Source organism: Mustelus asterias, chromosome 11, assembly GCF_964213995.1.
Source record: "Mustelus asterias chromosome 11, sMusAst1.hap1.1, whole genome shotgun sequence".
NCBI classification, from domain to species: domain Eukaryota; kingdom Metazoa; phylum Chordata; class Chondrichthyes; order Carcharhiniformes; family Triakidae; genus Mustelus; species Mustelus asterias.
The window spans coordinates 33,472,157-33,487,079 of record NC_135811.1 but is presented as its reverse complement, the minus strand read 5'-3'; the positions used below and the strand labels follow the sequence as shown (position 1 = coordinate 33,487,079).

At 43.5% G+C, this 14,923-nt stretch overlaps 1 protein-coding gene across 8 annotated transcripts in view; it reads left to right on the top strand.

Annotated features, from left to right (window-relative positions):
- Nucleotides 1-14,923, top strand: part of LOC144500462 (C-terminal-binding protein 2) — a 330,141-nt gene that overhangs the window by 175,680 nt on the left and 139,538 nt on the right. Inside the window, exons 1-2 of one of the 8 annotated variants that reach the window (XM_078223410.1) lie at nt 2,619-3,052; nt 3,098-3,602. The exons of 5 other annotated variants lie outside the window; for them this stretch is intronic. In XM_078223410.1, the coding sequence (XP_078079536.1) occupies nt 2,633-3,052; nt 3,098-3,602 (925 nt within the window). In that variant the 5' untranslated portion in view covers nt 2,619-2,632. Of the gene's footprint in view, nt 1-1,804; nt 3,603-14,923 lie in introns of those variants that run through there. 2 more of the 8 variants (XM_078223411.1, XM_078223409.1) reach the window with 2 other exon arrangements.

Here is a 14,923-nt window from a genome sequence, read left to right as displayed (position 1 = left end):
ATTTTTCTAACAAGTACAGCATAGTTAATAGTACTCAGTTGGTATCGACAGTAAATCAGGGAAGCAATCTTACCCAGTGAAGTTAATAGGTTGAGGTGTTTTACTGTAATGGTAAGTGACGGGCTGGAAACACCGGGGTCAATGCTGATATTGCCAGCTGATCGTTTGACTGAACCTTTATGGTTTCTCTTAATTGCCCTTTGTAGGCACAAAGAAACCATTTGCTCAGCAGTTTTAACATTTAGTTAAATGTGTCTGATGCTAACCTTCCTGCAGAGTGAGGTGGAACTTCAGCAGGGGCTGTCATGCACACAACATTGTCAGCACTTTTCAGGTCTCACAGTGTTGGAGCATATCTGCTTTGTCAGGAGTGCGGCACCAGTGCAGCTGCACATTATATGATGGGTTGGGCTGAAGGCAACTCAGCGCAGGGTCTTGAACTCAAATTGCATAGTGTCTAATGGTCAGTTAGCGACGACTGTCATGAGAGGAGGTGGGAGGGTTCAGGGGGGTGTGAAGCAGGGTTTCTTTAGGGTCAGATTGGATCCGAGTTGTTGTGCCTGGCAATGGGAGGCGGGAACAGAGATGGTCATTAGCAGGTCATTAATGACAAAATGAAAGCATCAACGTATTTTGTAAATGGTTATAAAACAAAATATAATAATGATCACCACTGACAAGAGAGCTGAACTCACATTTGTAGATGGGTGAACATTGTGGTTATTTTTCAGTTTAAAAATGATTCCTATTGATCACGTCAACTTAGCTAACCAGTGCTTTGCTCACCGTGTCCGTTTGTGCCCTAGCAGAGTGAATTCTGTCCCTTTTGTTTCTTCCCTGGAGTGGGTTGACCTCTGCTGTGCTCTTAAACGCTGCAAATTCCAGATTACGTTCTGGCAATTTTCCCTCGTGAGATGATGAGAGGATTTTCGTCTTATAGTAATGATGTGCACTGAATCTTCACTCAGCATGATTTAGGTTGCTAAATTTGACTTTGCATATAGAATAAATACCATGGTTACGTCACTAAATCAATAGGGCACAGGAACATTGCCACCGTTTTGACTGAAAGGATCCTTTTAGTTCTAATTCTTCGCTTATTCAGTTTAAAATTTCTATTTTGTCAACATTCCCACTCGCATGCAATTTGTTTGCAGCTGTATTCGCTGGATTAGTATCTCATCAAGATGGATTTGAATTGTGCTGACAGTCAGGGATTTTCAGGGGTTTTTTTTTCCTTTCCAATTTCTCCGCGCACCCCTCGCCCCCAACAACCAGACAACACAAAGGTCCTCCACTTATAAATACACTTCCTTAAAATATCCAAAGAACCACTTAGATAATTTTGCAGCAAATTGCTCAGTGGTCCGATCAAGCACATGAGTAATGTACGGTCTCCGAATGAGCTTGATTGATGTCACAAAGAGCAAAGGCTTTACTGGTTTAATTTAGTACTTAATCCCTGCGCCCTGCCATACCGGTTGCCCACACAAGCAGTGTCCCAAACAAGAAAGGATAAATGTGTGGATTAAAGGAAGCTACCCTTTCCATCTGCAAGCAGACACACAAAGAGGACCTTTCATTCAGTCGTTGTGAAATGAGAATTGATAACAAGGTGCGTTGTGTTTTGTTTCTACTGATGTTTCTGTGGATTAATAATTCAGGCAGTACTTTGTAATAGAAACCTCCAGTTGCTTAGTTCTGCAGTCCCTGTGGGGGCTCAGGTGAAACCAACCTGCTTTATTTCATGTTTTTGTAACCAGAGGTCCCGCCTCTTTAACTAAGCTGAAGTCATTTTATTCCAATGCCTGTCCCTAGCAAGCATACAACTGTTGGCCGCTCTCAGAGCTGGGACTCTAGTGGATGGTACGAAGACAACTGGGACAACGACAGTGTTTACGAGTATCAGAGGCCTCCCAGAAGAAACTCATTGAACTACTGGGGAGAAATTGTTGGCGACAACCCGCACTGCGTCAGAGCGCACGGCAACAACTTTGCAGAGGGAAATGAACATAATTACGAATGTTACATTTATCCAGACTCGGGGATCGACCAAGGTTACCCCCGTCGGTATGATCGCAGACCTGTGAGGAAAAGTTCTGTGCCGGAATTCTCCCACTCCTACGAGAAGCAGGCCGCAATGTCTGGACGTAGCTCTGTGCCTCCTCAGGATTACTATCCGGAGCCTGCTTTGGGTATTAGGCCCTCTGAAGAGGCCCGGTTTTATAGGGATCATATGCTTAACAGATCACCACAGAATTATGGGATGTCAGGAGGAAGGATCTCATGGGACCACTCACAAGGAAGACCTCCTCCCCGACCTGAGGTAAACCGTATGTACCATGATCCTTCCGGTAAGCTGATTCTCGATGGACAGAAAATACGTAGTCGTGATCCTTCTCCTGCTAGGTATGCTGCTGAAACATCTCTCCCTCGTTACGGAGCAGAGCCGCCGTCTCTTACAAATAAGCAAATGTACAGTGACGCCACTGGTCGGCCACTGGATTCCTCAGGTGCCCGGCAGGTTGCCCCGACATGTTTAGTTGTGGATCCTGCCACTGGATCTCGATGCGAGAACGCTTTGGACAGAATGATGTCTCCTGGCACTTTAAACCATGCTCCGAGACAAGGAATGGCAACAAGAATGATGCCTGACTACAGCACACACAGGGATGGTTTGATTTCAAAACCACTGTATGATGGTTATGACAACGCGATGATAGCGCGTGGCCACCTCGCTGCAGGAATTCCTGGACATGAGAGCAAGTCTGAATTTCTGGCACTGTTGCGCTCAGAGGGGTTATCTGAAAGCACAATTGCTGCCTTACTGCAACAAGGTTTCGATTCAACAAACTTCCTCGCCATGTTAGAAGAAAACGATATTAAGACTGTGGCCCCGAATCTGGGTCAGGCCCGCTTGCTGTTGCGGCTTGTCCAGAGTTGCAAAGCGGACCTGCAGTTACGGCAGGAGCTGCAGAACACCAGTGCTCGAACAAGAACGCGTTCAAACAGCTTCAGCCACAGAGGTGAACTAATGCGTAATGACTATGGAGTCCAGCCAGGAGTGGTCTCCACAATGGATAGTTCTGCTGTTCAGCAGCTACCAATGGCATTGCAACCAATGTCACCCAGGCTTCCTGAAATGAACCGCCGCCCATCTAGTGCCCCATCCCAACACCTCCTAGAAACTGCTACTTATGGTTCTCCTGGGCCTGGGAGACTGGGGACTCATTTTCCAAGCTTCGCAGGCTATAGTAATCCCATCGGGCTGCAGACTCTGCGATCAGGGCCTATCTATACTGCTCAGTCCGGAATAGCAATGAATGCCATGCCAGCCACTCCAAATCCAGGCCCCAAAACCGCTTACAATACCACCTATACTGTACCCATAGAACTAATGACAAGGGAGCGCAGCACGGCTCATTCTCCGTTACACAGCCCTCACTGTAGTCCTCAGATTCTTCGGAAACCCGGAGGACAAATGGAATCTACACTGGTACCTACAAGCTCAGCTTACAGACCGGCAAATACCGCCATCCAGAAAGTGACCAGACGTACAGGACCACCAATCATTGTCTCCACAATGGCATCACCTGAACCAAGTAATGCATTTTTTACATTTTAACTCTTATGTGTAATATGTGTGCGTGAGGGTACTCCTTAAGCGGCCTTATCTACAACTGTCCCTTGTGAACAGAATCTAAAAATGCCCCATAGAGGTTGGCTGCAACCATTCTTTGCACTTTATAAACTTGTATTGTCTTATTTTTGCTTTGCTGTTTTTGGTACACAACATTTTTAATTATTAATAGATTGAAATTCTCTTTGTGTTCTGATGTCTAAACTCCCGATTACCTGACATGTTTTCCCTGGAGATGCTTATTTGATCAAAGATATTATGCACATCATAGTAGCATCAAGTTGGTCCCCTTACCGTTAATTAATTTGCTTGTATCCAGGACACGAGAAAGGAACGTTGTTCTAGTCACAATATTATTGTATTGTACATTTGGGTCTGTGGTGGAATCAATGATCATCCTAATTACAAGGGTTTTTTTGTATAATATAGATTCATATTCTATATGACGACCCTATGCTACCTAAAGATTGCTATCGTCTTTACTTTTGATACCTGTCATTCTTTACAAGAGAGACAATAGAACACCAATAGTACTGCTAGTGTTCTCTTATTGTGTAATCTATGGAATTGCTGTGTTGTAGTTATAGATCCCTATGCTTCAGAATTGCAGAATGACAGAAAGGAGTTAATGTAACGATCAGTGATGAGCCGGACAGTGTATCATAAAGTCAACATTTAGAAAAATCCTTAATTGGAAAGGATTGAAAGTTAGGTTTCAAATTGTATTTTTGAATAAAATGCATAATAAAAAGATATATTGAGTGCAGTATGAACAAAAATAATGAATAGGGACATCTAGCAGAACAGTAATACATTTAATTCTCTCTCTCAGCTATTTTTATGCACTGGTTAATGCACTTGTGTTAAATTCCTGCCAGGTCTTTCTTAATCCAGGGGTCATAGAACATTACAGCGCAGTACAGGCCCTTTGGCCCTCGATGTTGCGCCGGCCAGTGAAACCAATCTAAAGCCCCTCTAATCTACACTATTCCAACCTAATAACGGTGATAAAATAGCACAGGTAGGAACTGAACTCCAAAGTGTTAACCAGTGAACTAAAACTGCCAAATAGAGACAAGTAATCTGTGTAAGCATATCAATTTCTGTTTTGTGTGCAGTTATTTGGAAGTCATCTTCAAAGATGTTAATCAGGACACCAAATTTATACTATTTCAGGTTGAAGTGTTAAATAAGCAATATGGCAGGAAATTGATTCTAGGTAAGCTAATTGAAGTGAATGAGTTTGACTCTCTGATGTAATATATAGGTACAGCCCATTTTAACTATTTTGTCAGTTGAAAACGAACATCAAAACAATCAACTCCCATACAGCTGACACTATTTAGGTCTGAAGTAAAGGTAGAGTCGTCATTGTCCCAGATGGCTATAGGCTGCTCTCCCCTTTGAGGGGGGTGCTGATTGGTGGTGATTTAACCTGAGGATCACCACACCTCAGGCGAGGGGCAAGGTTGAGAAGGCGGGGCCTTAATGAATAACCTCAGCCGGTACGGGAATTGAACCCGTGCTGTTGGCCTCACTCTGCATCACTAACCAGGCGTCCAGCCAACTGAGCTAAACCCACTGAAAAGTAGCAGAGAATTAGCTGTGGCTGCCAATCATGCTTTGAAGAGGTGGTTGGTCGTTACTCTGTCCAGGGCTGAAACTTCCTGCCAGAGGTGTTCTCCATTTGAAGAATTGGAATTCAAATAAAGAAATGGTATCAAACACAAATGTGAACACTTTACAATACTGCACAAGCACGTACTGGCATTATGGATCACACCTCCTTATAGAATCCCTGCAGTACAGAAGGAGGCCATTCCGCCCATCGAGTCTGTACCGACCACAATCCCACCCAGGCCCTATTCCTGTAACCCCACACATTTACCCTGCTGATCTCCCTGACACTAGGGTCAATTTAGCATGGCCAATCAACCGAACCTCATCATCTTTGGACTTGCATTATTACTAAAATAATGGCCGGTATTCTCTGACCTTGTCCATGGCCAGAACTATCTGGTCCCACTGCTGTGAAAGGAGATTTGGCTGAGCGCCAAATTCTCCATTCTTGCTGGCAGTGATGGTGGGACAGACATGGCCGGAAAATCCTGGCCAATATTTTTGTGACTCTGTGTAGCAGTTTTCTGAGCTTAAGTTTCCCACAATTATTCCAGTTAGCTCCATACAAATGCTTCCCAAAATAATCTTAGACGTAATTGAGTATACTTCCAGCCACACCCTTATGGCTATCCAATATGCAATTTTTAAGTTACTGTATTACACAGTTTCCTGTTCAGCAAAAGCAGATTACATCTCTGTAATTATGAAGTGACAGAATTGCAATACCTAAACCTTTCAGATGAATATTATCTAGTAAGTAAACTAACACTTGGTAGTGATACTGACACTTGGCATAAACCCAGAACTTTTGTCATTTGTATCATTATAGGTAGTTTTTTAAAAAAAGAAACGCAATTCAGAGGACAGAAGTGATTTCAAGGATGTAATACAAGGATATTTATTGACCTTACAGTTTTTTTCTTTTATAAACTCTATTTCGACTGATTTTTCATAAAACTAGAAGCAATGACACAGTGGCACCACAGTGGTTAGCACTGCTGCCTCAGCGCAAGGGACCCTGGTTCAATTCCAGCCTTGGGTCACTGTCTGTGTGGAGTCTGCATGTTCTCCCCGTATCTGTGTGGGTTTCCCCTGGATGCTCCGGTTTCCTCCCACAGTCCAAAGGTGTGCAGGTTAGGTGGATTGGCCATGGTGAATGCACTGGGTTACAGGGATAGGTCTGGGTAAAATGCTTTTTTGGCAAGTCGGTGCAGACTCAATGGACCGAATGGCCTCCTTCTGCACTGTAGGAGTTGTAATGACATTGGTTAACTATGGTAACAGATAGCTGGAGAACTCTCATCAACAGGCAAATCCACAGCATAAAGGGCACTTCAGGATTGAGGCTTGAATAAAATGGCAGTCAGGGATTAAACAGTATCATCCAGTGTCCTTGTATGGGATTGAGGACCAAAAAGGATGTTGAACTGTGCTGGAAGTAATAAAACTGCTGACTTTTGGAAGCGGCAGTGTGCATTCCTATCACTGCAGCTTTCCAGCCTATACACATGGAGAGAGAAGTTGTATTGATCTAGGAAAAGCTTTACTTACAAAATATTCCCTTTTGATGTCGCAGGCTGATTGGCCTATGTTTCTTTTGATCTCCTGATTCCATATTGCATAGAATTTAGATCTTCGCAGCTATCAGCTCACAGAGCTAAAACTTGATGATGGTTCTCTTTTAATCTTGGAAATATGTTATGAACGTGTCAGTAAAACCCTCCAAATGACTCTCTGGGGCGGTACAGTGGCACAGTGGTTAGCACTGCTGCCTCACAGCGCCAGGAACCCGGGTTCGATTCCGAGCTCGGGTCACTGTCTGTGTGGAGTTTGCACATTCTCCCCGTGTCTGCGTGGGTTTCCTCTGGGTGCTCTGGTTTCCTCCCACAGTCCAAAGATGTGCAGGTTAGGTTGATTGGCCATGCTAAAAATTGTCCTTAGTGTCCTGAGATGCGTAGGTTAGAGGGACTAGTGGGTGGATATGGGGGTAGGGTCAGGGTGGGATTGGGGTCGGTGCAGACTCGATGGGCCGAATGGCCTCTTTCTGTACTGTAGGGTTTCTATGATTCTGTGACCACAGCTGGTCGGGAATCATTTAGCAAATGCACTCATGGTAATCTATCTCAAAGCTGAAAAATAGTTATGAACCAATTGGATTACTCCCATTATATTAATTTCAAGCAATAAGGTATTTTCAGTGTGTTCTGGTAATGAAAAAGAATTGTTATTTTGGGGTGTACTTGATAAATAAGTCATAAATATACATCACTGCATTATGAATTCATATCAATCATTTTGAATGGATATATAGATAAGTTTGTCTAACTTTTTTTGAAGGTATCAATAACTATTTTCTATGCCATTTAGCATTATGAAAATTACTTAAGAAGTAAGGAAGGTTTGGAATTAACTAGTTGTGTCAGTTTTGTTTTGGGAGTACACATAGGGTGGAATTTTCCCGTCTCGCCCGCCACAGGAATCGTAGCGGGTGGGACATGGACCATGCAAAGGTCCATTGACCTTGGGCGGGATTTTCCAGTCTTAGGGCAAGCGCGGCTGGAAAATTGGAGCTTACTCGAGTAATTGGACAGTATTTTATTCTGTCTCTTCATAGTCTTCCTTCCAAAATGGACCATTTCATACTTCTCTGTCTTGAATTTCATCTGCCACTTGTCTGCCAGTCCACCAACATGAACTTTATCACAGTTGACAATGTTTCCAATCTTCGCATTGTATGCAAATTTTGAAATTTTGTCCTGAACACCAGTCTAGGTCATTAATGTATATCAGGAAGAGCAAGGATCCCAGTACTGAAACTCCATTATAAACCTTCCTCCAATCTGAAAAACAGCCAAAAACAACTCTCTGTTTCCAGTAACTCGGCCAATTTCTTGTCCAAGTGCTACTTTCCCATTTATTCCATGAGGTAGAACTTTGCTTACAAGTCTGTTGTGTGGCACGAATCAGATACCTGTTGAAAATCCACATACAGCTCATCTTCAACATTGCCTTCATTAGCTTTCACTGTTAGCACCTCAAAAAAACTCCAAGTTAGTTCAACAAGATTTTCTCTTAATTAATCCATGCTGGCTTTTTAAGATTATCTTGCACTTGTTTAGGTGACCATTGATTTTGCCCCGATCTATAGTTTGCAAAAACTTCCCCACTGTTGAAGTCAGACCGATTAGTCTGTAGTTGCCGGCTTTATCCTTTCACCCCTTTTGAACAAAGGTGGAACATTCAGAATTCTCCAGTCCCCTACCACCACCCCAGTGTCTAAGGAGCACTGGAAGATTATTACTAATACCTCTGCTGTTTCTACTCTCATTTCCCTCATTACCCTTGGATGCATCTCATCCAGTCCTGGTACCTTATCAGCTTTAAGTAAGGATAGCCCTTCCAACAACACCTTCTCAATTGTAAATTCTTATAGTGCGCCAGTTACTTCCTCTCTCACCTCAGCCTGGGTAACATCTTCTTCCTTTGTAAAGACAGGTGCAAAGTACTCATGTAATACCTCTGCTATTTCTCTTGCCTGTACGTGCAAGTCACCTTTTTTGTTAATCCCCAATTGGACCTACTCTTTCTTTTAACACCCTGTTATTATTTCTATGCTCGTAGAAGACCTTGGGATTCCCTTTATTTAGCTGCCTGTCTCTTTTCACGCTCTCTGCTCGCTTTTCCTATTAGGTTTTCCCCTCTGGTCCTATATTCAGCCTGATCCTCCATGATATTTTTTACCTGACATCTGTCGTACATGCACGTCTTCTTTTGATCTTCACTTCTATCTCTCTCGTTGTCCAGGGAGCTCTGGATTTATGTAGCCTCCCTTTCTCCTTCAAGGGAACAAAGCTTGTCATTGCCTGCATTACTTATTCTTTGAAGGGGGCACATTGTTCAGCCGCTGTCTTTTCAGCCAACATTTGATTCCAACTCACTCAACTCAGATGCATTTTCATCCCATTGAAGTTGGCTTTTCCCAAATTAATTATTCCCTGCTTTGGATTGTTCCTTGTCCTTTTCCATGGCCAACCTAAACCATACGATACAATGATCACTGTCTCCTAAATGCTCTCCCGCTGATATTTGATCCACTCAGTTCATCTCATTCCCCAGAGTTAGGTCCAACAGTGCCTGCCCTCTCGTTGGAACAGAAAAATACTGTTGCAGAAAATTATCTGAACACACTCCAGGAACTCTCGCCCCTCTTGTCCCTTTGCATATTCCTGTCCCAGTCTATATTTGGGTAATTGAGGTCCCCCATTATAATTGCTGTATAATTCTTGCACCTCTTTGTAATTAATTTACAAATTTGTTTCTCAACATTGTTATGGTTCAGGTTAGAAACTCCACAGCGTTTTATGAAGCCTGCCTGGATCATAAGTTTTTCACTTTGAATTTGGCTAGGATAAGCATGATATGTTTCACCTCAGGTACGATTCGAATGACCCGCTAGGAAGCTTTTATCAAAGGTTACTTAAGAATATAGTTAACATGTATGGAAAGAAAATTAGCAATAACTTTTATCAATTATAAATAAAACAACCAAGATAATGTATAACCCTTAACGAATATATCTAAAATGTTCCAATCAAACAAAAGCTTCCCATAGACAAAAACCCTGGGACTGGGACTGAATCCTTTGGTGCAGTTCTCTTGAGGCAAACACAGATAGGCTTGGAGTCAGAACAGCTTCCCAGAATACTAGGGAGAGACTGGTCAAGCCACCAACAGCAGATTCTCTACTCCAGGAAGATGTGAAGCCTTGCTTACAACTAATCAGCAGAATTTCCAAAACCAGGGAGAGAGAGACACTTCTTTTGAGCTTGATGTCCCTTCTAAAACTAACTGCTGCCAGGCAAAACAGAAAATGAAACTTTAAATTTCCCAGGAAAGAAAAACACTGTCCAGAACCCATGACCTGCCAACCAGCCCCCCTCCTAACAATGCAGGGTCATAAAAGAGCCCGAAGTAAAAATAAACAAACCCCATTTAAGCCAATTAAGGAGCAATGAAAGGGCTTCTTCAGCCAACTCAACAACAATGACATAAGCTGAGGCTGGGAGAGCTGCAGAGAAAATGATTTTTAAAAAAAAATTCTTTAAGGCACACTAATGTCACAAAATCCCTTCCACTAGTTGGTGGTCTATATGTGGTCTATATGCTACATTTGTCAGTGTTATTGCCCCTTTTTAATTCCTTCCCTCCAGCCAGAGAGATTCCATCCTTGACCCCTCTGAAGCATCCTCTCCAATACTGTAAAGTCAGCTTTAATCAATAGTGCCACTCCACACCAAACCCCCCGTTCCTGTCTGTCTTCAACATCTAACACCAAATCCTATCCTTTATGGAGCCAGCTCTCTTATCGCCATATCACAATTCCATTTGTCAACTTGTGCCTGTAGTTCACCAATCTTATTAACCACTCTCTATGCATTCACATACGTGCAAATTAACCCTGATTTAGGCTTTTTTACATTCCCCTCTACTGTGACTGCATCTAATAACTTACTGGAACTTACTCTAATTCTATCAAACATTCCAAGTACTCTGTTTACCTTGATACTATTCTCTGGTATATCCTCCTTATCAGTTGACACTTTTTTACTGTTCTTGAGGTCCTGCTTTCTAATTCCCTTCCTAATTCTCTCAAATCTACTTTCAGGACCTCGTCCCTTTTCCTACCTATGTCATTGGTCCCAATGTGGACCATAACCTCTGACTCTGCACCCGCCCCCAAAAGAATGTCCTGCTGCTGCTCTGTTACCTCTTGAACCTGGCACTAGGGAGGCAACATGCCATTCTGCAGTCACATCTACAGCTGCAGAAAAGCCTGTCTACTCTCCTAACTATGGAATCCCCACCACTATAACTCTTCCACTCTTTCCGCCTCCCCTCCTGTGCAGCTAAGACAGCCGTGTTGCCATAAGCCTGGCTCTTGCTACAGTGTCCTGAGGAACCATCTCGTTGACCAATCTCCAAAATGGAAAAGTGGTTAGAGAGCAAGATAGCCTCTTGGGATTTCTGCATTTCCTCTTTGCCTGTGTACTTCTCAATTGAGTTGTGACCACCTCTCTAAATGTACTATCCACAAAATCCTCAGCATTGTAGATGCCCACCAGGGACCCCAGCCACCACTTAGGTTCTGCAACCCGGAGCTCACCTTTCTGCAGCTGGTGACACTTACTGCAGATGAGTTCTTTGAAGGCTCGTTGCGCCTGCATGACTTCCCACCTCCTGCAGAATGCATATTCCACATGGCTGAGCTGTACTGACATACCTTGAACTTTTTGTAAAGCGTTTACTACAGCATGGTATAACATAACCTACCTGTCACTAACCAATCATCCCCTCTGTGCTGAGTCTGGAAGTGCCTATAATTACCAACCAACCAACTTACAGGCTTCCTGGGATGTCACTTTTAGATTTTATCTGTACAGTCCTGGCTCCCTCTCTCTCTCTCTCTGAACTCTACGCTGCTCTAAGGGCTCTCTCTCCCTCTGAGCTCCCACTGCTTTATGGGCTCTCTCTCCTTCTTCAAGCACCCATTGCTTTGTGAGCTGGCTCCCTCTCTCTAAACTCTCGCTACTTTATGTGCTCTCTTTCTCTCTGAACTCCCACTGTTTTGTGCGCTTCTCTCTCTCTCCCCAAACTTCCGCTACTGAACGGGCTCGTAAGGTCTGCCAGCCTTGGTGTCTGTCCCTGCTTCAGGCACACTTCCAGAGGCGATGGCCCTGACTGTAACCCTTCCCCTGCACCCCACAATGAAAAAATGGGCACTGCCGGCCAGGAAATGAGAAATGTTCTGGCTCACGTTTCCCACCTGGAGGATGCAAATCCAGGTTTACTCTCTTGGGTTTGTTTGAGCCCCCGTTACATGATTTTGCCTTCAGTTTCGAAATTTGAGCCAAATGGCCTCAATAACTCAATGGGTTTCTTACTGCTGTTCGATCCAAAGTGGGAAATAAATTGCAAAGCCCAAGGATAGGGAAGAACAACTGCGAAATTGACTGTGGAAGTTAAGCAGAGTTAATTATCTCTGAAGAATGGAAGGTAATCCAGCAAGGTATTTTTTTAAGAGCACTTTGGCAGTGCTTGCAATGTCCATATGTCGTTTTATGTTAATGAGAGAACTTTCCAACTCACCTCCCAGTTGAATTGGAGTGCTGTGAAGAATCAGTTTGTTGCACTCTGTAAATATACTCTGAGCAATTACTTCAGCTGGGTCAGAAAATCAGTTTGTGTTTACAAGCCGAAACATTTGCAATGTAACATGTGAAAACGCCGATATTTCTGAGTTGTGATTGCTGCCGGCAGCTGGCTTCATTGGTAGAATGAAATGCATTGACGATTCCATTACTGTCAATCTTTGAACAATGCTTTTAAAGTAAAAGTTTATTTATTAGTCACAAGTAAGTCTTACATTAACACTGCAATGAAGTTGCTATGAAATTCCCCTAGTCGCCACACTCCGGCACCTGTTGGGGTCAATGCACCCTAACCAGCATATCTTTCAGACTGTGTGAGGAAACCGGAGCACCCGGAGGAAACCCACGCAGACACGGGGAGAACATGCAGACTCCACACAGACAGTGACCCAAGCCAGGAATCAAACCCGGGTCCTTGGCGCTGTGAGACGGAAGTGCTAACCACTGTGCCACTGAAGAAATGTCAGGGTCTCTTGCCGTTGACGACTGTATGATTTAATCAGTCAAATAATAATAGCCAGGTGGATTCCCCTGAACCCCCGTTAAAACCTCAGGGAGGGAGCCTGCTGGCAGGTCCCACTCGCAACCTGCCCATTGGACTCACTCTCAACCTTGAGGGCAGTGTTCACCTTTAGCAGTTGGCCAGTGGGCAGCGAGTGGAAAAATTTGTGCCCTGGGATCGCAATATCAGGCAGCCTGGCTGGTGCAGATAAGCGGGGAGGTGATGGCCTAGTGGTATTATCATTAAACTATTAATCTAGAAATTCAGCTAATATTCTGGGGACCTGGGTTCGAATCCCGGCACCACAAATTGTGGAATTTGAATTCAATAAAAAAAAATCTTGAATTAAGAAGCTACTGATGACCATGGAGCCATTGTTGATTGTCAGAAAAAGCCATCTGGTTCACTGATGTCCTTTAGGGAATGAAATCTGCCATTGTTACCTGGTCTGGCCTACATGTGACTCCAGAACCACAGCAACCTGGTTGACTCTCAATTGCCCTCAGGCAACTAGGGATGGGCAATAAATGCTGGTCAGCCAGCGACACCCATGTCCCATGAATTTTTTAACCTCTCAGTTTCTGCTGGGAAGGTAAGGCTAAAGTCGACCCCAATATTTCTTGCAAAAACAAAATCTCTCTTCTCTTACCTTAAACCCTCATTTATGCTTAGAGACTTATTTGGAGATTGAATCGACCGTTCGATTGCATTATTGATATCTGTTATGGATAACTGTGGTTTTAGCTGAATTAAATTAAATGAGTCATTTAAAACAATGGGAGAGTACCTACTGTCAAAGTTCATGTTCATGTGTCGAGTAGTTCATTTATTTTATTTTAGTTTTATCCACAAAGTCCTGGTTCCTGAGCTGATTTCTGTATCAAATGTTCCTGGCAGTTTGCATCAATGGAATCATTTGTCCTTGGGCTCCAATCAACTTAGCAATCAAACTGGTTGGGAGTGACCATGAACGCACTAACCCTTTGTGTATGCCAGGAAGTCACCTGCTGTACATTCTCCCATTGATGGAGCAAATCCGCTTATCTGAAGGGTGGAGGCTTTAAAGAACCAAAATGTTTGAGAAAAATTAACTGAAACTTTTATAATGTGATTTATGAAACTCCATAATATAATAAGCTATAAAAAGTTTCCTAGGAGGGCCGAGCCTTTGTTTTGAGGGTGTTTTCTTTCAACTTCCTGATGAATTGTAGAACCAAATAATGTTGAACTCGTAGTTGTGGAAGAGGGGGAAGATTACATTCTCAAGCACAGACTCTGCTTGTTGCCATCGCTTTCATCTCATTTCCTGGCTGTTTCAAATTTCCAGTTCTGCCTCCTCTCCCCAACCCCCACCCCGCCATCCCCATCGATCTGTTTCTCTTTGATCTGATAGTAGAATCATTTCCTGTCCCTTGACATAGACTTGTTGTGGGTATGCGTTTTGTATTGTCGTCTTCTTATTACAGCAGCTAAAAGCATGGTGACAGGGTCGGCACACTGGCACGGTGGTTAGCACTGCTGCCTCACAGCGCCAAGGACCCGGGTTTGATTCCGAGCTTGGGTCACTGTCTGTGCGGAGTCTGCACATTCTCTCCATGTTTGCATGGGTTTCCTCCGGATGCTCCGTTTTCCTCCCACAGTCCGAAAGACATGCTGGTTAGGTGCATTGACCATGCTAAATTCTCCCTCAGTGTACCCGAACAGGCACTGGAGTGTGGCGACGAGGGGAATTTCACTGTAACTTCATCGCAGTGTTGATGTAAACCTACTTGTGTCACTAATAAATAAACTTAAACTTAAAGCAAGAATTTCCCAGTCATGGTCAACTTAATCAGAACCGCCATAAAAATGCAGTAATTATGAGTGCCATCAAGAAGGACATATGAGGACTCTAGGTCTGTACTCAATGGAGTTGAAAAGAATGAGGAGGGATCTCATTGAAACTTACAGAAT